This window comes from Aegilops tauschii, chromosome 3 (assembly GCF_002575655.3).
Source record: "Aegilops tauschii subsp. strangulata cultivar AL8/78 chromosome 3, Aet v6.0, whole genome shotgun sequence".
In the NCBI taxonomy this organism is placed as follows: domain Eukaryota; kingdom Viridiplantae; phylum Streptophyta; class Magnoliopsida; order Poales; family Poaceae; genus Aegilops; species Aegilops tauschii.
The window spans coordinates 505682369-505706544 of NC_053037.3; the positions used below are offsets into that span (position 1 = coordinate 505682369).

A 24176-nucleotide genomic window follows, 5' to 3' on the forward strand; every position below is an offset into this window, starting at 1 on the left:
TTAAATGGTGTCCTGACTCCTGACAGGCAGCGCGTATCAGGTTTGATGATGGCTGGTGTGGTGACGGGGTGACGGCCTGCACCCTCACTGGCCGGTCTTAATTTGAAGCTTCACTGCGTGCTGCGGTACGTACGTATACACTTTTCTCTTACCTTTTTCGCACATGAAAAGCTTTTCTCACAGCTGATCAAATGAGGATCAACGTACGCCGTATCCGTGCGTACGTGACTAGACGTTTGAGAGCAGGCAGGTCTACTGTCGCGCCGCGCCCAGTCCGTCTGTCCGGCCAGCAGGGTCAGCCGCGACACGTCACGTAGCAAATTTTACACACGAAGCAGCAGATCAATTAGTGTGCACGCACGCACACACGTGGCCCGTTTCCCGTTCCCGTGTTCGCGCCATAAAATTATTAACCCAGCACACATCACACAGCAGCAGCAGTGAGCCAGTGATACCCATGTTTAGCGCAGCGGCACGTACGCAACTCTGCAAAGCAATAGATGAGCACGCACGTACGTGCCGTGGCGCGCATGCATGCATGCACGCGCTGCGTTGCGTTGCGTTTGCCGTCCGCGATGCCTGCCCACTTGCCCACCACCACCCCACGCCCTGCGCCAGTTTCCTCGAGCAGATCATGGAAGCATCGACCGCGTCTCCCTCTGGCCCTAGCCAGCTCTGCTCGGCCATGATGCCTCGGTGAAAACTTGGCAAGGCTGTTCCCTCCCGTCACAAGGGGGCGCTCGTATTGGTAGGGCTTAGCTAGGAGTGGGACTGTAGAAGCGGACGAGAGAACGAGAATCTGCCCCATGCATGCAGAGCTGATGGGCCATGCGCATGTCTCGACCCAACACGTACGTAGTACTACGCTCCGTCGCCCATGCACCCGTTCAACACCGCTCTCGAATGTCTGGCTGGAGCTGCGCGGTGCGCAACCGTGCATGCAGCCAGAATCGTGTGAGGACTGTCAGAGGCGTTGGTTCGTCGCTAGCTAGCTAGCTGGTCCCGGCAAATCCGCGGGATTTGAGCTTGGGTGTAGTGTATTGATTAACTAGAGCCGCGCTGACAGTGAGATCAAGCAATGTTTATTCCTAGCTTCACTGCCCGAGCTCGCTCGCTCGCCGGCTAGGTGGGTGGGTTGTTAGCCCGTGTGCAAGAAACAAGATCCACTGGTAGCATACAGTACTAGAATATCATTTGGAATTAATGGATGCTATGCATGATAAGTATGGGAGTAGCGCCAACAGCTCCCGTGCATTACGATTCGATGCCCTAATGCCGTATTGACCAATCCATCCCGGTTTGGAGCTAACCATGTCGACGAAACCTGACATATTCTCTCCCGCGCGCGCACAGGCAGCTAGCCCTGGCTGAAACCTTGAAAGCCATCCGTCCGCTTGGGCAAACGCATACGCAAGGCCAAAACGGATGAGAATGTGCAGAGATTCCCTTGTACAAGTATTATACTTGCACTGCATTATAGTTTTTGTTTAGGCACTCTACTGCTGAACTAATTAAGCTCTATTTCTTCGTTATTGTGTGTGCGCGCGCACTGTGCAGTGCAAGTGGAGCGCGCTCGTGACCACCACCGGGCTAATCCACCCGCTCTTTTAAGCGGCCTTGTCCTTTCCCCCGCCCATCCACCCATATATCGCTCCGGCCGTGCCACTCCCTCCACTTAACACCAGCTTACCATCACTCCCCTCCTGCACAGTCCTCTGCACCAGCCAGCGCACGGCGAGCGCGCGGGGGCGGCCGGCATTGGCGCCGTAAGATGGCGAGCGGCTCCGGGGAGCACTTCCTGAGGCAGCTGAGCTCCAGCAACGGGCTGCAGGCCGCGCAGGACGGGTACGGCGGCGGCGGCGGAGGGAGGAGGAGGGGCTCCAGGCGGTGGTCCAAGAAGCGGGCCGGCGGGAGAGGGTACGGCGGCGGCGGGAAGGGGGAGGCGGCGGCGTCGGCGTCGGCCGGGAGGAAGCGGGTGATGGTGGTGGTCGACGACAGCTCCGGGGCCAAGCACGCCATGATGTGGGCGCTCACCCACGTCGCCAACCGGGGGGACTTCCTCACCCTGCTCCACGTCCTGCCGCACTACGGCGCCGGAGCGGAGGAGGCGCCCTCCCTCGCCAACTCCCTCGGCACCCTCTGCAAGGCCTGCAGGCCTGAGGTATCATACCTTCCATTTCTTCTCTCTGAGTGTTCCTCTTTTCTGGGACGAAAATACTTGCATTTTGCCGAGCGTATCCCGGCCACTGCTCTGCATCAGGCAGCCAACGGAAGTTGTACATGCATGCCATGTAACTATCTGAGTGCAGCAGCACTACTTCGAGCTAGCTAATTGTGCTTCTTCTTTTTTGCTTCAAGTCGCCATTTTAAGGAGCTTGTCTCTAGTCTCTACAGTCTAGCTTGGTTCGGGGTCCCGCTTTGGAAGCATGCCCAAGAGATTCATTCCAGGAGTAGTTCACAAAAAGTTTGTGTTTTACCAGCAATACAACATGTACTTCGGAGTTCATTTATTTATTGAAAAGGAGTTGCACTGTACTCCATGTTTACTTGTACAGTAGTTCGTAGAAATCAGACCTAGAGAAAGAAAATGTCTTGATATTCTATATAGTCATGCAAGCAAGTTTCATTATCTAAAATTGCAAGCATGTTTACTAGCAGCTCATACAAACTTAGGCCTAGAGAAGATGTCCAAGCATAGTGTTGCCGCCAAGAGTCAATAGCGTAAAGTTTCGGTTTACTGGTTAATCCCGCCATCCTGATGTTCACATGACGAGGGAGAGACACCTTCAGTACTTGGTTAAAAATGGTGAGCCTATCCATCTGGTTGGCCCCTGTATTTTATACAGATCAGATCAGATCAGATCAGAAACATACACACATAAAAAGGGAATCACCGCCCACTTTTCATGGCCGCGGGATGGATCTCGGAAGGCCCAAAGGTCCCTCTCAGCCCGCATAAAGAACGGATTAGCAAGCAAACAAGCCAGTGGGGGCTCGTCCCAACCCCAAGCAAAATCCCACCTAAACCGGCCGTAAACCAGGGCATTACTGCGTACGAAACCCAAGCCTGCCGGCCGTGATTTGCTTTGGTTGCTTGAATCGAAAGTCAGAGCCTCAATGCGGCACAGTACACGAGTACTGCTTCAGTGTACCGTACGTTGCATGAACTGTTCGTTTGTCCTCATGCCATGGAGATGGGTTTCGTGTGTCCTCTTGCTTGCATTTTGTCTAGGAGGGCTCATGGTGTTGTGTGTGGATGCTGGTAGGTGGAGGTGGAGGCGCTGGTGATCCAAGGCCCCAAGCTGGGCACCATCCTCAGCCAGGTGAAGAAGCTGGAGGCCTCCGTGCTGGTGCTCAGCCAGACCAAGCCATCTACGTTGTGCTGGCTAAGCTGGTAAGCATCTATCTATTCTCGCCACACATCAGACATCACTGTATCTGTCTACCTTTTCTTTTTAAGAATACTGTATCTATCTACCTTATCACTATTGTGCGCTTGTGTTAAAAATGTGAGGCTGAGGTCAACTGTGAGTAGATAGAAACCTACCGGCCGGGAGAATCTATCAACTATCATGGTGTCAGCCTGTACAGTGCAGTGTGTGGTGCAGTTTTTAAAAGGTGGTAGTTCAGGGTCATTCATATCTGGACCCCGAATCCCAACAAAAAACTTGAGCTGCACTGCTACTCCTACATCTGCATCGTATTTACATCTGTACGTACTGGTATCAGTTCCCTTGAGCCTATCCCTCCAGGAAAAGAACACGGTAAACCACCACTAGCAGATTTATCTTACCGGCAAGTGGATTTGCATTCGAGTGGGCGATCTTGTGCGAGCAAAGCCTTTTATGATGATTGATTGACGAGCGGGTCCGGTCGAGTCACGACTCACAACCGACGGCTCCTGGGCAGGCTCGATCGGGCTCACACCCGTTCAATGGCAGCAGGGTCCATCCATGCGTGTCTTTCCGGAAAACACCACCCGACTGCTGCAGATCCATGTGCCGTCCATAAATCCCAGATGCTTTTCCTTGTCCCCTTTAGCCGCATCTCTCAACTAAGTAAAGCAAACGGCCTATAATTGTTGCCGTCTTCGTTCATTCATGTCGACAAGAGATGACAACAACGATGTAGTGCTAGTAAAGTGTCATGTGGAAACCGAGTCAGGTGGTTAACTTTTCGTCTTGTCATCACTAGCTGCTTGTACTGCTAGACCTTGTCTGAACGAAGGAATGGGAACGTGTGTGGTGTGGTGTGATGTGGTTGCAGCTTGGCGCGGAGCAACGGGGAGGAGCTGGTGGAGCAGTGCATCAACCAGGCCGAGTGCCTGACGCTGGCGGTGAGGAAGCAGAGCAAGGGCGTCGGCGGCTACCTCGTCAGCACCCGGTGGCAGAAGAACTTCTGGCTCCTCGCTTGACCTGCCCATCCGCCATGGCGCCATGTCCACGACGATGTTTTTATGGAGTGTTTGCTGCTGAGTTTGTCTGTCTGGTTCGTTCCTGCGTGATCCTCATTTTTTACTCCCGTACATCTGTCATCCTGTGTTCTTTAACCCGTCGATCGAGTATAAAAAATAAAAAAGATGTCCGTGCAGGCGTGCAGCATGCGGCCACGTCGTTCGTGTGTCGCTGCGGTGGATCGTGCATGCTGCTGCCCCATCGTGTTGTACTGTAAAATGTAAAGTCTGAAAGAGTCCTAGGATTTGACCCTCCTACAGCCTTGCCGTCTTTTCAGCGTGTGTAATTTGTAGTACCAACTTTTTTTTAATCTTTACTGCTGCGAGACTGTAATCTGTACCTTGATGTACCATCATCGTGTTGTGTTGCACAAAGGACTGATGCTGTTGTTGAGTGCTCATTGCTTGCTCAGGCATGTTTGAGGCTTTCATTGCTGCATGGTTTGCACCCAACAAAGTCACTGCGGTGGCATGTGAAAATTGGAGATCTAAAACGAACGAGCTTGGCATCGCGGTGACATCCAAAGAACAAGTGTCGGCCGGGGCCTGGTAAAGTGGTAATTCGCTCCAAGTTTAGGAGCAGGGGGTGCGGTGATGCATCATTGTCTTGGCTAGGGCTAGGCATGGCCGTGGTCCACATGCGGCTGTTGTCTGCAGGGATTCCTTCACTGAATCCAATCCCAGCATGGTCGTCGGCTGGGGAGCAACCGGGCAGGAACCCCGATCGTCGCTTGAAGGCGCGGATCGCAATGAAAAACCTAACCGAAATCTAGGCATGTGAGCGCCCCGGCTACAACACCCCCACTCGCAGGAAGGACCAAGCCCATCGAGCCACGACCCAACAGAGCCCGCAGGCCGAACCAGCGCTTATGTGGCCCGGAGTGGGTGACGGCCCAACCTACCTCTACTTAAGCGTGGCACTTCAACCCTAGAGACTATCCAGAGGATCACGGCGGCGGCGGCACCTGTTCTTCTCTGTTCCTCGATCCCCTTCTTCCAATTCTTGTACCAGCCACTGTAATCGCTACTTGAGACTCGAATTCGTGAGCCAGTGTAATAGATCGAGAGATATACTACTGGGTACCTAACATCTGGTATCAGAGACCAACCCATCCGCCGCTGCAGCGTTCTGGCGCAGTTCGTGGAGACCAGATCGCTTCGTCAGGCTCGTGCCCGTCTCGTCGCCATGGATCCCTCGATCCAGGCCTTCCTCGAGCGACTGGAGTCCACCCTGAAGGAGCACACCGCGGCGATCCACGCCTCCAACAGCAAGGTGGACGAACTGGTGGCGTGGCGCCCTGATCTCGAGCGACGCGTCGCCGATCTGGGCGATTCCGTCGCCGCCCTTCAGCTCGCGCGCCCGGTCATCACCAAGGAGGGCGCGGCAACTCAGGCGGCCGCGTCAAGCGATCCACCACCTGCGACGGCCGGTGTACACATCGACACCGCGCCTGGCGCAGTAGACGATCCCATCGGGCAACCAGGCCACGGCGTCTTCAACATCTCTCGGGGGTCGCCGGCGGCGTCCTTCCAGATACCGCCGCCGCTCCCGGCAAACGGTCAGATCGATTCCTCTGCACTTACCCTTGCATCTCCTTTCGCTCACGCCAGCCAACTCCTCGCGGGATTGGGCCAGGCGCATCCTGCAATCGTGTTTCCAGTGTTTGCGGGCAAAAATCCTCGTCTCTGGAAAACACTCTGCGAACAGTACTTCGGCATGTTTGGGATTCACCAGTCATTCTGGGTGCCCATGGCTTCACTAAATTTCTCGGGTCCAGCCGCTGTTTGGCTGCAGTCAGTTCAGAAAAAGCTATCTGAATTTGACTGGGAATCTTTTTCGTCTCTGTTATGTACGCATTTTGGTAGAGATCGTCATCAGTTGCTAATTAGACAGTTCTATGCTGTTAAGCAAACATCCTCAGTCACTGATTACATAAAGCGTTTTGAATTGCTTATCAATCATTTGAGCTCTTATTCCGACTCGATTCACCCATTCTATTTCCTCACTCGTTTTGTGGAAGGTTTACGAGCTGACATATCGCGGTGGTCCTGGTTCAGCGACCACCGGACTTGGACACCGCCTGCTCCCTCGCACTCTTGCAAGAGGAGGTGATCCAAGGGGCACGGGGTGACATTCATCAGCCATCTACGTCCAGGCCGCCAGAAGCACTGCCCCGCAGCAGTGTGCCTCTGCCACTGTCGGCTCCACCGGCGCGTCTTCAAGCTCATCCAACGGCCACAGACCGACGTGGTTTGGAAGGAGCACAAGAAGATGCGGCACGCCCAGACGGTGGCCGTTCCGAGCCAGCAAAACTCAAGGCGCTTCGCGATTATCGGCGCGCGCAAGGGCTCTGTTTCAAGTGCGGCGAGCGCTGGGGCCAGGAACATGTCTGCCCCACGTCTGTTCAACTTCACGTCGTCGAAGAACTTCTGGACTTGTTCGGCATCAACTCAGTCCTCGACGGCAACGCGTCGTCACCAACGGATGCTGCATCAGAAACAGTCATGGCTGTCGGTGTCAAAACCGGCGGATCTCGGGTAGGGGGTCCCGAACTGTGCGTCTAAGGCGGATGGTAACAGGATGCGGGGGACACGATGTTTACCCAGGTTTGGGCCCTCTCGATGGAGGTAATACCCTACTTCCTGCTTGATTGATCTTGATGATATGAGTATTACAAGAGTTGATCTACCACGAGATCATAGAGGCTAAACCCTAGAAGCTAGCCTATGGTATGATTGTTCTTGTCCTACGGACTAAACCCTCCGGTTTATATAGACACCAGAGGGGGCTAGGGTTACACGGAGTCGGTTACAAGGGAGGAGATCTACATATCCGTATTGCCCAGCTTGCCTTCCACGCCAAGGAGAGTCCCATCCGGACACGGGACGAAGTCTTCAATCTTGTATCTTCATAGTCCAACAATCCGGCCAAAGGATATAGTCCAGCTGTCCGAGGACCCCCTAATCCAGGACTCCCTCAATGGCCATTTCTCGATCAGCACTGTCAGGCGGAGTGGCCCCGAAAGCTTTTCAGTTGCGCGCCTGGATACAAGGTCGCGAGGTCCTGATGCTTGTGGATTCGGGCAGCTCTACTTCATTCATCAACCAAGAGCTCGCCAAAACGATAGCGGGCACGCAGCAGCTGCCCCGCCCCTGCAGAGTACGTGTGGCAGATGGAGGCGAATTGCTCTGCACTGCGCAAGTGCCTCAATGCGCATGGACTACTCAGGGCAGTGAGTTTCGCACAGATATGAAGATTCTAGCTCTGGGCACTTATGATGCAATTCTGGGGATGGATTGGCTTGAAGCTCACAGCCCCATGACAGTTGACTGGCGCGCCAAATGCATTCAGTTCATGACAGCGGAGGGAGTGGCCTGTCTGCGCGGTCATGATTCTGACTCCCCTACTTGCCACTCCATCAACTTCGTGCAGCTTCAGAGCATGTGCAAAGCAGGGGCTGTGTCACATATCATATATCTGTGCTTGGAGGATCAGTCGTCGAACAAGAAAGAGGCTGTCCCAGCCTGTCTCCAAGAAGTACTGGCAGAGTTCCCAACTGTGTTTGGCGAACCAGAAGGACTGCCACCGAGGCATGAATGCGATCACCGCATTCCCCTAATTCCTGGTGCGCAACCTATCAACATTCGTCCTTATCGCCATAAACCTGATCATAAGGATGAAATCGATCGGCAAGTGGAAGAGCTTTTGAAGGCAGGCGTTATTCAGAAGAGCTCCAGTCCGTTCTCCTCACCGGTGATTTTGGTTAAGAAGAAGGACGGGACGTGGCGTTTATGTGTGGATTATCGCCACCTTAACGCGCTGACAGTGGTGGGCAAGTATCCAGTGCCAGTCATAGAAGAGTTGCTGGATGAATTGCACGGCTCCCGCTGGTTTTCCAAGCTCGATCTCAGAGCAGGGTATCATCAAATTCGACTGGCTGAAGGAGAAGAGTACAAGACAGCATTTCAGACTCATGCAGGCCATTACGAGTTCCTCGTGGTCTCATCTGGATTGGCCGGAGGCCCTGGCACGTTCAATGGAGCAATGCATGGCACGTTACGGCTTGTCCTGCGTGATGGAGTCCTGGTTTTCTTCGATGATATCTTAGTGCACACTGAAACTCTGGAAGAACACAAGCTGAAGCTCAGAGAGGTCTTGGGTCTGCTACAGAAGGATCAATGGAAAGTTAAGGAAAGCAAGTGTGCTTTCGGGCAACAACAGCTCTCGTATCTGGGACATGTCATCAGCGCAGAAGGGGTGTTGATACGTCTCCAACATATCTATAATTTTTTATTGCTCCATGCTATATTATCTTATGTTTTGGACATTATTAGGCTTTATTATGCACTTTTATATTACTTTTGGGACTAACCTATTGACCCAGATCCCAGTGCCAGTTCCTATTTTTTCCCTTGTTTCAGTGTTTCGAAGAAAAGGAATATCAAACGGTGTCAAAACGGAATGAAACCTTCTGGAGAAGTTATTTTTGGAAGGAAAGCAACCCGGGAGACTTGGAGTCCACGTCAAGAAAGAAACGAGGGAGGCACGAGGCAGGGGGGCACGCCCTCCACCCTCGTGGGCCCCTCGTGGCTCCCCTGACGTACTTCTTCCGCCTATATATATCCATATACCCTAAAAACTTCGGGGAACAGAATAGATCGGGAGTTCCGCCGCCGCAAGCCTCTGTAGCCACCAAAAACCAATCGGGACCCTGTTCCGGCACCCTGCCGGAGGGGGGAACCCTCACCGGTGGCCATCTTCCTCATCCCGGCGCTCTCCATGACGAGGAGGGAGTAGTTCACCCTCGGGGCTGAGGGTATGTACCAGTAGCTATGTGTTTGATCTCTCTCTTGTGTTCTTGATTTGGCACGATCTTGATGTATCGCGAGCTTTGCTATTATAGTTGGATCTTATGTTGCTTCTCCCCCTCTACTCTCTTGTAATGCATTGAGTTTTCCCTTTGAAGTAATCTTATCGGATTGAGTCTTTAATGACTTGAGAACACTTGATGTATGTCTTGTCGTGCGTATCTGTGGTGACAATGGGATATCACGTGATTCACTTGATGTATGTTTTGGTGATCAACTTGCGGGTTCCGCCCATGAACCTATGCATAGGGGTTGGCACACGTTTTCGTCTTGATTCTCCGGTAGAAACTTTGGGGCACTCTTTGAGGTTCTATGTGTTGGTTGAATAGATGAATCTGAGATTGTGTGATGCATATCGTATAATCATACCCACGGATACTTGACGTGACATTGGAGTATCTAGGTGACATTAGGGTTTTGGTTGATTTGTGTCTTAAGGTGTTATTCTAGTACGAACTCTAGGGTTGTTTGTGACACTTATAGGAATAGCCCAATGGATTGATTGGAAAGAATAACTTTGAGGTGGTTTCGTACCCTACCATAATCTCTTCGTTTGTTCTCCGCTATTAGTGACTTTGGAGTCTCTTTGTTGCATGTTGAGGGATAGTTATGTGATCCAATTATGTTATTATTGTTGAGAGAACTTGCACTAGTGAAAGTATGAACCCTAGGCCTTGTTTCAACGCATTGCAATACCGTTTGTGCTCACTTTCATCATTAGTTACCTTGCTGTTTTTATATTTTCAGATTACAAAAACCTAAATCTACCATCCATATTGCACTTGTATCACCATCTCTTCGCCGAACTAGTGCACCTATACAATTTACCATTGTATTGGGTGTGTTGGGGACACAAGAGACTCTCTGCTATTTGGTTGCAGGGTGGCTTGAGAGAGACCATCTTCATCCTACGCCGTCCACGGATTGATAAACCTTAGGTCATCCACTTGAGGGAAATTTGCTACTGTCCTACAAACCTCTGCACTTGGAGGCCCAACAACGTCTACAAGAAGAAGGTTGTGTAGTAGACATCAAGCTCTTTTCTGGCGTCGTTGCCGGGGAGGTGAGTGCTTGAAGGTATATCATTAGATCTTGCAATCGAATCTTTTTGTTTCTTGTTTTAGCAGTAGTTTAGTTTATAAAAAGAAAACTACAAAAAAATGGAATTTAGTTTGTCTCATACGCTTCATATTTTTAATATCTTTCGTGAGTATGATGGAAAAGAAAATTGTGCCAAAGTGTTAGAAGAAGAATGCTATAAAATGTTTGGCACTAAATCTTTGAATGATGAGCATGGTTGCAATGTTGTTAGTATGAACTCCTTGAATATCCATAGTACTAATGATGATTGCACTAGTTATGATGAAAATGCCTCCTATAAACATGTCAATTTCTGTGGAGTGCATTGGGTTTGCAAGTACACACCGAATAGGGAAGATAGATACTGCAAGAGGCATAAGCATTTAGAAACTAAATTGTTGCAAGAAAGGCTAGATGATTGTGCTGAAAGTTTAAATTTTCTTGGCCGTACTTGTGAACTTTGCAATGAAAGTGGTCATTTAGCTATCCGATGCAAATTGTTTCATGATCTAATCGTGTCCAAAAATTGTGATGAGTTGATTTCCCTTGCACATTATAATGAACTTAGCTTGCTTATGGGTTGCGAAGAAATGAAACATATAACTAGGCATCTTCCAGAATTTGCCCGTTATAAACCTCTTGGTTTTGATCTAGAAGAAATTTATATGTATTGTGCGGTGAATTGCATTGAAAATCCTTATATTGCCAATTACATAAAGAAAAGAAAACAAATAGAAGATGAAGAGAATACTAATGAAAGGGAAGAGACTTCCCAATATTCTCCTATTATTTCTTATGATGAATCAGGTAACGAGGAGGAGCCTTCTATTCAACCAATCTCATTAATAAGGAGCTCCAAAAAGAGGATTGAACCCACACATGATGTGGTGGAGAAGAAGAAAAGAAAAAGGAAGAGAGGTAAAAAGATATCTCTCCCAAATAATGTTGCTCCTATTATCGTTGTGCCTCATGAAAATGAAGATGATGCACTTGATGATGATCTCGTTATGCCTATTGCTTCTTGTGATGATTATGATCGGGAAGATAATGATACTTCTTATGATCTTGAAAATCTTTTAGGCACTTGCTTGGAAGAATATGATAATAATGTTTGCTATACTATTGGTGCTATCCATACTATTAATGATGAGAGTGATTGTGCTTATGATATGAAAAGGCCCAAGCTCGGGGATGCTATGTTTGATGAAGATGATGTTTTTGAGAATATATTTGCTGCAATTAATGTTTGTCCCAAGCTTGGGGATGCTACGTTTAATGAAGATGATATTTTTAGCCTCCCAAGTTTTGATATGCAAAGTTGTTATGATGATAGCATGACTTCTACCTATGATGATTATATTGATGAAAGTGGGTTTGGAAGAGTGTCAACTTTAGGAAGTAATGATCCCACTATTTTGGAGGATGTTGAATCTTATTATGATAATTAAGAAAGTGGATTTGGAGAGGTCATGACTTTATTTTCTATGCTTGTAGATCATGAAAAGAATGCTTTAGGTGCTGATTATATTGTTGAATTCATTCATGATGCTACTGAAAATTATTATGAGGGAGGAACATATGCTTGTAGGAATTGCAATAATATCAAGTTTCCTCTCTATGTGCTTAAAGTTTCGAAGTTATGCTTGTTTTGCCTTCCTATGCTAGTTGATTATTGTTTCCATAAGTTGTTTGCTCACAAAATCCCTATGCATAGGAAGTGGGTAGACTTAAATGTGCTAGTCATATTCTTCATGATGCTCTCTTTATGTTTCAATTCTTATCTTTTATGTGAGCATCATTGAAATCATCATGCCTAGCTAGGGGCGTTAAACGTTAGCGCTTGTTGGGAGGCAACCCAATTTTTATTTTTATTCTTTCTTTTTGGTTCTGTTTAGTAATAAATATTTGATCTAGCCTCTGGTTAGATGTGGTTTTATTTTTTAATTAGTGTTTGTGCCAAGTAGAACCTTTGGGAAGACTTGGGTGAAGTCTTTATGATCATGCTGTAAAAAACAGAAACTTCAGCGCTCACGAGATTAGCTTCAACTTTTTACTGGAGAGTGATATTTAGTTGATTCTTTTTGCATATGATTACTAGACAAATCCCTCAGGTACACCAATTTAATTTAGAATTTATTGAGTTCCAGAACTTTGCGTTAGTTACAGATTACTACAGATTATTCTGTTTTTGACAGATTCTGTTTTTCGTGTGTTATTTGCTTATTTTGATGAATCTATGGCTAGTAAAATAGTCTATAAACCATAGAGAAGTTGGAATACAGTATGTTTAACACCAATATAAATAAAGAATGAGTTCATTACAGTACCTTGAAGTGGTGTTTTGTTTTCTTTCGCTAACGGAGCTTACGAGTTTTCTGTTACGTTTTGTGTTGTGAAGTTTTCAAGTTTTGGGTAAAGATTCGATGGTCTACGGAATAAGGAGTGGCAAGAGCCTAAGTTTGGGGATGCCAAGGCACCCCAAGGTAATATTCAAGGACAACCAAGAGCCTAAGCTTGGGGATGCCCCGGATGGCATCCCCTCTTTCGTCTCCATTCATCGGTAACTTTACTTGAAGCTATATTTTTATTCACCACATGATATGTGTTTTGCTTGGAGCGTCATTTTATTTTCTTTTGTTTTGCTTTTTGTATGAATAAAATACCAAGATCTTAAATTCTTAAATGAGAGAGAGTCTTCACAAAGCTACATAATTACTTAACTACTCATTGATCTTCACTTATATCTTTTTGGAGTAGTTTATCATTTGCTCTAGTGCTTCACTTATATCCTTTTAGAGCACAATGTTGGTTTTATTTTGAAGAAATAGATGAACTCTCATGATTCACTTATATTGAGATTCTTAAATAGCATGGTAATTTGCTTAAATAATCCTAATATGCTAGGTATTCAAGAATAGTAAAAAAAAATCTTATGAGTGTGTTGAATACTAAGAGAAGTTTGATGCTTGATGATTGTTTTGAGATATGGAGGTAGTAATATTAGAGTCATGCTAGTTGGGTAGTTGTGAATTTGAGAAATACTTGTGTTAAAGTTTGTGATTCCCGTAGCATGCACGTATGGTGAACCGTTATGTGATGAAGTCGGAGTATGATTTATTTATTGATTATCTTCCTTATGAGTGGCGGTCGGGGACGAGCGATGGTCTTTTCCTACCAATCTATCCCCCTAGGAGCATGCGCGTAGTACTTCGTTTCGATAACTAATAGATTTTTGCAATAAGTATGTGAGTTCTTTATGACTAAGGTTGAGTCCATGGATTATACGCACTCTCACCCTTCCACCATTGCTAGCCTCTCTAATACCGCTCACCTTTCGCCGGTATCATACACCCACCATATACCTTCCTCAAAACAGCCACCATACCTACCTATCATGGCATTTCCATAGCCATTCCGAGATATATTGCCATGCAACTTTCCACCGTTCCGTTTATTATGACACGCTCCATCATTGTCATATTGCTTTGCATGATCATGTAGTTGACATTGTATTTGTGGCAAAGCCACTGTTCATAATTCTTTCATACATGTCACTCTTGATTCATTGCATATCCCGGTACACCGCCGGAGGCATTCACATAGAGTCATATCTTGTTCTAAGTATTGAGTTGTAATTGTTGAGTTGTAAGAAAATAAAAGTGTGATGATCATCATTTTTAAAGCATTGTCCCAAGTGAGGAAAGGATGATGGAGACTATGATTCCCCCACAAGTCGGGATGAGATTCCGGACAAAAAAATAAAAAATAAAATAAAAGAAAAGAGGCCATTAAAAAAGAGAAAAAGGCCCAAACAAAAAAATGAGAGAAAAAGAGAGAAGGGACAATGCTACTATCCTTTTACCACACTTGTGCTTCAAAGTAGCACCATGATCTTCATGAGAGAGAGTCTCCTATGATATCACTTTCATATACTAGTGGGAATTTTTCATTATAGAACTTGGCTTGTATATTCCAATGATGGGCTTCCTCAAAATGCCCTAGGTCTTCGTGAGCAAGCAAGTTGGATGCACACCCACTTAGTTTCTTTTGTTGAGCTTTCATACACTTATAGCTCTAGTGCATGTGTTGCATGGCAATCCCTACTCACTCAGATTGATATCTATTGATGGGCATCTCCATAGCCCGTTGATACGCCTAGTTGATGTGAGACTATCTTCTCCTTTTTGTCTTCTCCACAACCACCATTCTATTCCATCTATAGTGCTATGTCCATGGCTCACGCTCATGTATTGTGTGAAGATTGAAAAAGTTTGAGAACATCAAAAGTATGAAACAGTTGCTTGGCTTGTCATCGGGGTTGTGCGTGATTTAAATATTTTGTGTGATGAAGATAGAGCATAGCCAAACTATATGATTTTGTAGGGATAACTTTATTTGGCCATGTTATTTTGAGAAGACATAATTGCTTTGTTAGTATGCTTGAAGTATTATTATTTTTATGTCAATATGAACTTTTATCTTGAATCTTTCGGATCTGAATATTCATACCACAATTAAGAAGAATTACATTGAAATTATGCCAAGTAGCATTCCACATCAAAAATTCTGCTTTATCATTTACCTACTCGAGGACGAGCAGGAATTAAGATTGGGGATGCTTGATACGTCGCCAACGTATCTATAATTTTTTATTGCTCCATGCTATATTATCTTATGTTTTGGACATTATTGGGCTTTATTATGCACTTTTATATTACTTTTGGGACTAACCTATTGACCCAGAGCCCAGTGCCAGTTCCTGTTTTTTCCCCTTGTTTCAGTGTTTCGAAGAAAAGGAATATCAAATGGTGTCAAAACGGAATGAAACCTTCTGGAGAAGTTATTTTTGAAAGGAAAGCAACCCGGGGGACTTGGAGTCCACGTCAAGAAAGAAACGAGGGAGGCACGAGGCAGGGGGCGCGCCCTCCACCCTCGTGGGCCCCTCGTGGCTCTCCTGACGTACTTCTTCCGCCTATATATATCCATATACCCTAAAAACTTCGGGGAACAGAATAGATCGGGAGTTCCACCGCCGCAAGCCTCTGTAGCCACCAAAAACCAATCGGGACCCTGTTCCGGCACCCTGCCGGAGGGGGGAACCCTCACCGGTGGCCATCTTCATCATCCCGGCGCTCTCCATGACGAGGAGGGAGTAGTTCATGAAGGAAATATGCCCTAGAGGCAATAATAAAGTTATTATTTATTTCCTTATATCATGATAAATGTTTATTATTCATGCTAGAATTGTATTAACCGGAAACATAATACTTGTGTGAATACATAGACAAACAGAGTGTCACTAGTATGCCTCTACTTGACTAGCTCGTTGATCAAAGATGGTTATGTTTCCTAGCCATAGAGTTGTCATTTGATTAACGGGATCACATCATTAGGAGAATGATGTGATTGACTTGACCCATTCCGTTAGCTTAGCACTCGATCGTTTAGTATGTTGCTATTGCTTTCTTCATGACTTATACATGTTCCTATGACTATGAGATTATGCAACTCCCGTTTACCGGAGGAACACTTTGTGTGCTACCAAACGTCACAACGTAACTGGGTGATTATAAAGGTGCTCTACAGGTGTCTCCGAAGGTACTTGTTGGGTTGGCGTATTTCGAGATTAGGATTTGTCACTCCGATTGTCGCAGAGGTATCTGGGCCCTCTCGGTAATGCACATCACTTAAGCCTTGCAAGCATTGCAACTAATGAGTTAGTTGTGGGATGATGTATTACGGAACGAGTAAAGAGACTTGTCGGTAACGAGATTGAACTAGGTATTGAGATACCGACGATCGAATCTCGGGCAAGTAACATACCGATGACAAAGGGAACAACGTATGTTGTTATGTGGTCTGACCGATAAAGATCTTCGTAGAATATGTGGGAGCCAATATGAGCATGCAGGTTCCGCTATTGGTTATTGACCGGAGACGTGTCTCGGTCATGTCTACATAGTTCTCGAACCCGTAGGGTCCGCACGCTTAACGTTTCGATGACAGTTATATTATGAGTTTATATGTTTTGATGTACCGAAGGTTGTTCGGAGTCCCGGATGTGATCACGGACATGACGAGGAGTCTCGAAATGGTCGAGACATGAAGATTCATATATTGGAAGCCTATATTTGGATATCGGAAGTGTTCCGGGTGAAATCGGGATTTTACCGGAGTACCGAGGGGTTCCCGGAACCCCCCGGGGGCTTAATGGGCCATAGTGGGCCTTTGTGGAGAATAGGAGAGGCGGCCAGGGCAGGGCCGCGCGCCCCTCCCCCTAGTTCGAATAGGACAAGGAGAGGGGGGCGCCCCCCCTTTCCTTCCTCTCCTCCACCTCTTTCCCCTCCACTCCTAATCCAACTAGGAAAAGGGAGGGAGTCCTACTCCCGGTGAGAGTAGGACTCCACTGGCGCGCCCCTCCTGGCCGGCCGCACCTCCCCCCTTGCTCCTTTATATACGGGGGCAGGAGGGCACCCCAGAGACACAACAATTGATCGTTTGATCTTTTAGCCGTGTGCGGTGCCCCCCTCCACCGTAGTCCACCTCGATAATACTGTAGCGGTGCTTAGGCGAAGCCCTGCGTCGATAGAACATCATCATCGTCACCACGCCGTTGTGCTGACGAAACTCTCCCTCAACACTCGGCTGGATCGGAGTTCGAGGGACGTCATCGGGCTGAACGTGTGCTGAACTCGGAGGTGCCGTGCGTTCGGTACTTGATCGGTCGGATCGTGAAGACGTACGACTACATCAACCGCGTTGTGCTAACGCTTCTGCTTTCGGTCTACGAGGGTACGTGGACAACACTCTCCCCTCTCGTTGCTATGCATCACCATGATCTTGCGTGTGCGTAGGAATTTTTTCTAAATTACTACGTTCCCCAACAGTGGCATCTGAGCCAGGTTTTATGCGTAGATGTCATATGCATGAGTAGAACACAAGTGAGTTGTGGGCGATATAAGTCATACTGCTTACCAGCATGTCATACTTTGGTTCGGTGGTATTGTTGGATGAAGCGGCCCGGGCCGGTATTACGCGTATGCTTACGCGAGACTGGTTCTACCGACGTGCTTTGCACACAGGTGGCTGGCGAGTATCAGTTTCTCCAACTTTAGTTGAACCGAGTGTGGCAACGCCCGGTCCTTGCGAAGGTTAAAACAGCACCAACTTGACAAACTATCATTGTGGTTTTGATTCGTAGGTAAGAACGGTTCTTGCTAAACCCGTAGCAGCCACGTAAAATTTGCAACAACAAAGTAGAGGACGTCTAACTTGTTTTTGCAGGGCATGTTGTGATGTGATATGGTCAAGACATGATCCTAAATTTTATTGTATGAGATGATCATGTTTTGTAACCGAGTTATCGGCAACTGGCAGGAGCCATATGGTTGTCGCTTTATTGTATGCAATGCAATCGCCCTGTAATGCTTTACTTTATCACTAAGCGGTAGCGATAGTCGTAGAAGCATAAGATTGGCGAGATGACAATGATGCTACGATGAAGATCAAGGTGTCGCGCCGGTGACGATGGTGATCATGACGGTGCTTCGGAGATGGAGATCACAAGCACAAGATGATGATGGCCATATCATATCACTTATATTGATTGCATGTGATGTTTATCTTTTATGCATCTTATCTTGCTTTGATTGGCGGTAGCATTATAAGATGATCCCTCACTAAATTATCAAAGTATAAGTGTTCTCCCTGAGTATGCACCGTTGCGAAAGTTCTTCGTGCTGAGACACCACGTGATGATCGGGTGTGATAGGCTCTACGTTCAAATACAACGGGTGCAAAACAGTTGCACACGCGGAATACTCAGGTTAAGCTTGACGAGCCTAGCATATAACAGATATGGCCTCGGAACACGGAGACCGAAAGGTCGAGCGTGAATCATATAGTAGATATGATCAACATAGTGATGTTCACCGTTGAAACTACTCCATCTCACGTGATGATTGGACATGGTTTAGTTGATATGGATCACGTGATCACTTAGAGGATTAGAGGGATGTCTATCTAAGTGGGAGTTCTTAAGTAATATGATTAATTGAACTTAAATTTATCATGAACTTAGTACCTGATAGTATCTTGCTTGTCTATGTTGATTGTAGATAGATGGCCTGTGCTGTTGTTCCGTTGAATTTTAATACGTTCCTTGAGAAAGCAAAGTTGAAAGATGATGGTAGGAATTACACGGACTGGGTCTGTAACTTGAGGATTATCCTCATTGCTGCATAGAAGAATTACATCCTGGAAGCACCGCTGGGTGCCAGGCCTGCTGCTGATGCAACTGACGACGTTAAGAACGTCTGGCAGAGCAAAGCTGATGACTACTCGATAGTTCAATGTGGCATGCTTTACGGCTTAGAACCGGGACTTCAACGACGTTTTGAACGTCATGGAGCATATGAGATGTTACAGGAGTTGAAGTTAATATTTCAAGCAAATGCCCGGATTGAGAGATATGAAGTCTCCAATAAGTTCTACAGCTGCAAGATGGAGGAGAATAGTTCTGTCAGTGAGCATATACTCAAGATGTCTGGGTACTGCAATCACTTGATTCAACTGGGAGTTAATCTTCTGGATGATAGCGTCATTGACAGAATTCTCCAATCACTGCCACCAAGCTACAAGAGCTTCGTGATGAACTATAACATGCAAGGGATGGATAAGACGATTCCCGAGCTCTTCGCAATGCTAAAGGCCGCGGAGGTAGAAATCAAAAAGGAGCATCAAGTGTTGATGGTCAATAAGACCACCAGTTTCAAGAAAAAGGGTAAAGGGAAGAAGAAGGGGAACTTCAAGAAGAACAACAAGCAAGTTGTTGTTCAGGAGAAGAAACCCAAGTCTGGACCTAAGCCTGAGACTGAGTGCTTCTACTGCAAGCAGACTGGTCACTGGAAGCGGAACTGCCCCAAGTATTTGGAGGATAAGAAGGATGGCAAGGTGAACAAAGGTATATGTGATATACATGTTATTGATGTGTACCTTACTAATGCTCGCAGTAGCACCTGGGTATTTGATACTGGTTCTGTTGCTAATATTTGCAACTCGAAACAGGGGCTACGGATTAAGCGAAGATTGGCTAAGGACGAGGTGACGATGCGCGTGGGAAATGGTTCCAAAGTCGATGTGATCGCGGTCGGCACGCTACCTCTACATCTACCTTCGGGATTAGTTTTAGACCTAAATAATTGTTATTTGGTGCCAGCGTTAAGCATGAACATTATATCTTGATCTTGTTTGATGCGAAACGGTTAATCATTTAAATCAGAGAATAATGGTTGTTCTATTTATATGAGTAATATCTTTTATGGTCATGCACCCTTGAAGAGTGGTCTATTTTTGTTGAATCTCGATAGTAGTGATACACATATTCATAATATTGAAGCCAAAAGATGCAGAATTGATAATGATAGTGCAACTTATTTGTGGCACTGCCGTTTAGGTCATATCGATGTAAAGCGCATGAAGAAACTCCATACCGATGGACTTTTGGAACCACTTGATTATGAATCACTTGGTACTTGCGAACCGTGCCTCATGGGCAAGATGACTAAAACGCCGTTCTCCGGAACTATGGAGAGAGCAACAGATTTGTTGGAAATCATACATACAGATGTATGTGGTCCGATGAATGTTGAGGCTCGTGGCGGATATCATTATTTTCTCACCCTCACAGATGATTTAAGCAGATATTGGTATATCTACTTAATGAAACATAAGTCTGAAACATTTGAAAAGTTCAAAGAATTTCAGAGTGAAGTTGAAAATCATCGTAACAAGAAAATAAAGTTTCTACGATCTGATCATGGAGGAGAATATTTGAGTTATGAGTTTGGTCTTCATTTGAAACAATGCGGAATAGTTTCGCAACTCACGCCACCCGGAACACCACAGCGTAATGGTGTGTCCGAACGTCGTAATCGTACTCTACTAGATATGGTGCGATCTATGATGTTTCTTACTGATTTACCGCTATCGTTTTGGGGTTATGCTTTAGAGACGGCCGCATTCACGTTAAATAGGGCACCATCAAAATCCATTGAGACGACGCCTTATGAACTGTGGTTTGGCAAGAAACCAAAGTTGTCGTTTCTTAAAGTTTGGGGCTGCGATGCTTATGTGAAAAAACTTCAACCTGATAAGCTCGAACTCAAATCGGAGAAATGTGTCTTCATAGGATACCCAAAGGAGACTGTTGGGTACACCTTCTATCACAGATCCGAAGGCAAGACTTTTGTTGCTAAATTCGGAATCTTTCTGGAGAAGGAGTTTCTCTCGAAAGAAGTGAGTGGGAGGAAAGTAGAACTTGATTAGGTAATTGTACCTGCTCCCTTATTGGAAAGTAGTTCATCGCAGAAACCGGTTTCTGCGACGCCTACACCAATTAGTGAGGAAGTTAATGATGATGATCATGGAACTTCAGATCAAGTTGTTACTGAACCTCGTAGGTCAACCAGAGTAAGATCCGCACCAGAGTGGTACGGTAATCCTGTTCTGGAGGTTATGCTACTAGACCATGACGAACCTACGAACTATGAAGAAGCGATGGTGAGCCCAGATTCCGCGAAATGGCTTGAGGCCATGAAATCTGAGATGGGATCCATGTATGAGAACAAAGTGTGGACTTTGGTTGACGTGCCCGATGATCGGCAAGCAATTGAGAATAAATGGATTTTCAAGAAGAAGACTGACGCTGACGGTAATGTTACTGTCTATAAAGCTCAACTTGTTGCAAAAGGTTTTCGACAAGTTCAAGGGATTGACTACGATGAGACCTTCTCACCTGTAGCGATCTTAAGTCTGTCCGAATCATGTTAGCAATTTCCGCATTTTATGATTATGAAATTTGGCAAATGGATGTCAAAACTGCATTCCTGAATGGATTTTTGGAAGAAGAGTTGTATATGATGCAACCAGAAGGTTTTGTCGATCCAAAGGGAGCTAACAAAGTGTGCAAACTCCAGCGATCCATTTATGGACTGGTGCAAGCCTCTCGGAGTTGGAATAAACGCTTTGATAGTGTGATCAAAGCATTTGGTTTTGTACAGACTTTTGGAGAAGCCTGTATTTACAAGAAAGTGAGTGGGAGCTCTGTAGAATTTCTAATATTATATGTGGATGACATATTGCTGATTGGAAATGATATAGAATTTCTGAATAGCATAAAGGGATACTTGAATAAGAGTTTTTCAATGAAAGACCTCGGTGAAGCTGCGTATATATTGGGCATCAAGATCTATAGAGATAGATCAAGACACTTAATTGGACTTTCACAAAGCACATACCTTGACAAAGTTTTGAAGAAGTTCAAAATGGATCAAGCAAAGAAAGGGTTGTTGCCTGTGTTACAACGTGTGAAGTTGAGTAAGACTCAATGCCCGACCACTGCAGAAGATAGAGAGAAAATGAAAGATGTTCCCTATGCTTCAGCCATAGGCTTTATCATGTATGCAATGCTGTGTACCAGACCTGATGTGTGCCTTGCTATAAGTCTAGCAGGGAGGTACCAAAGTAATCCAGGAGTGGATCACTGGACACCGGTCAAGAACATCCTGAAATACCTGAAAAGGACTAAGGATATGTTTCTCGTTTATGGAGGTGACAAAGAGCTCATCGTAAATGGTTACGTTGATGCAAGCTTTGACACTGATCCGGACGATTCTAAATCGCAAACCGGATACGTGTTTACATTAAACGGTGGAGCTGTCAGTTGGTGCAGTTCTAAACAAAGCGTCGTGGCGGGATCTATGTGTGAAGCGGAGTACATAGCTGCTTCGGAAGCAGCAAATGAAGGAGTCTGGATGAAGGAGTTCATATCTGATCTAGGTGTCATACCTAGTGCATCGGGTCCAATGAAAATCTTTTGTGACAATACTGGTGCAATTGCCTTGGCGAAGGAATCCAGATTTCACAAGAGAACCAAGCACATCAAGAGACGCTTCAATTCCATCCGGGATTTAGTCCAGGTGGGAGACATAGAAATTTGTAAGATACATGCGGATCTGAAGGTTGCAGACCGGTTGACTAAGCCTCTTCCACGAGCAAAACATGATCAGCACCAAGGCTCCATGGGTGTTAGAATCATTACTGTGTAATCTAGATTATTGACTCTAGTGCAAGTGGGAGACTGAAGGAAATATGCCCTAGAGGCAATAATAAAGTTATTATTTATTTCCTTATGATAAATGTTTATTATTCATGCTAGATTGTATTAACCGGAAACATAATACTTGTGTGAATACATAGACAAACAGAGTGTCACTAGTATGCCTCTACTTGACTAGCTCGTTGATCAAAGATGGTTATGTTTCCTAGCCATAGACATGAGTTGTCATTTGATTAACGGGATCACATCATTAGGAGAATGATGTGATTGACTTGACCCATTCCGTTAGCTTAGCACTCGACCGTTTAGTATGTTGCTATTGCTTTCTTCATGACTTATACATGTTCCTATGACTATGAGATTATGCAACTCCCGTTTACCGGAGGAACACTTTGTGTGCTACCAAACGTCACAACGTAACTGGGTGATTATAAAGGTGCTCTAAAGGTGTCTCCAAAGGTACTTGTTGGGTTGGCGTATTTCGAGATTAGGATTTGTCACTCCGATTGTCGGAGAGGTATCTCTGGGCCCTCTCGGTAATGCACATCACTTAAGCCTTGCAAGCATTGCAACTAATGAGTTAGTTGTGGGATGATGTATTACGGAATGAGTAAAGAGACTTGCCGGTAACGAGATTGAACTAGGTATTGAGATACCGACGATCGAATCTCGGGCAAGTAACATACCGATGACAAAGGGAACAATGTATGTTGTTATGCGGTCTGACCGATAAAGATCTTCGTAGAATATGTGGGAGCCAATATGAGCATCCAGGTTCCGCTATTGGTTATTGACCGGAGACGTGTCTCGGTCATGTCTACATAGTTCTCGAACCCGTAGGGTCCGCACGCTTAACGTTTCGATGAAAGTTATATTATGAGTTTATATGTTTTGATGTACCGAAGGTTGTTCGGAGTCCCGGATGTGACCACGGACATGACGAGGAGTCTCGAAATGGTTGAGACATGAAGATTGATATATTGGAAGCCTATATTTGGATATCGGAAGTGTTCCGGGTGAAATCGGGATTTTACCGGAGTACCGAGGGGTTACCGGAACCCCACGGGGGCTTAATGGGCCATAGTGGGCCTTTGTGGAGAAGAGGAGAGGCGGCCAGGGCAGGGCCGCGCGCCCCTCCCCCTAGTCCGAATAGGACAAGGAGAGGGGGGCGGCGCCCCCCCCCCCTTTCCTTCCTCTCCTCCACCTCTTTCCCCTCTACTCCTAATCCAACTAGGAAAAGGGAGGGAGTCCTACTCTCGGTGGGAGTAGGACTCCACCTGGCGCGCCCCTTGTGGCCGGCCGCACCTCCCCCCCTTGCTCCTTTATATACGGGGGCAAGGGGGCACCCTAGAGACACAACAATTGATCGTTTGATCTTTTAGCCGTGTGCGGTGTCCCCCTCCACCATAGTCCACCTCGATAATACTGTAGCGGTGCTTAGGCGAAGCCCTGCGTCGATAGAACATCATCATCGTCACCACGTCGTCGTGCTGACGAAAGTCTCCCTCAACACTCGGCTAGATCGGAGTTCGAGGGACGTCATCGGGCTAAACGTGTGCTGAACTCGGAGGTGCCGTGTGTTCGGTACTTGATCGGTCGAATCGTGAAGACGTACGGCTACATCAACCGCGTTGTGCTAACGCTTCCGCCTTCGGT

General features: G+C 46.4%; 1 protein-coding gene across 2 annotated transcripts; it reads left to right on the forward strand.

The window, feature by feature from the left end:
• Positions 1-1648: 1648 nt before the first annotated feature.
• On the forward strand, positions 1649-4854 carry LOC109742368 (uncharacterized). 2 transcript variants are annotated; one of them, XR_002227845.4, is made up of 4 exons: positions 1649-2161; positions 3267-3394; positions 4267-4488; positions 4592-4854. XR_002227845.4 is itself a non-coding variant. In XM_020301455.4 (3 exons), exons 1-3 carry the CDS (start codon positions 1772-1774, stop codon positions 4412-4414), a joined length of 666 nt encoding a protein of 221 aa, XP_020157044.1. In that variant the 5' UTR covers positions 1650-1771; the 3' UTR covers positions 4415-4854. The 2 variants fall into 2 exon arrangements, 1 of the variants encoding a protein (XP_020157044.1); XM_020301455.4 differs by having other exon boundaries at positions 1650-2161; positions 4267-4854.
• The last annotated feature ends 19322 nt before the right edge of the window (positions 4855-24176 follow it).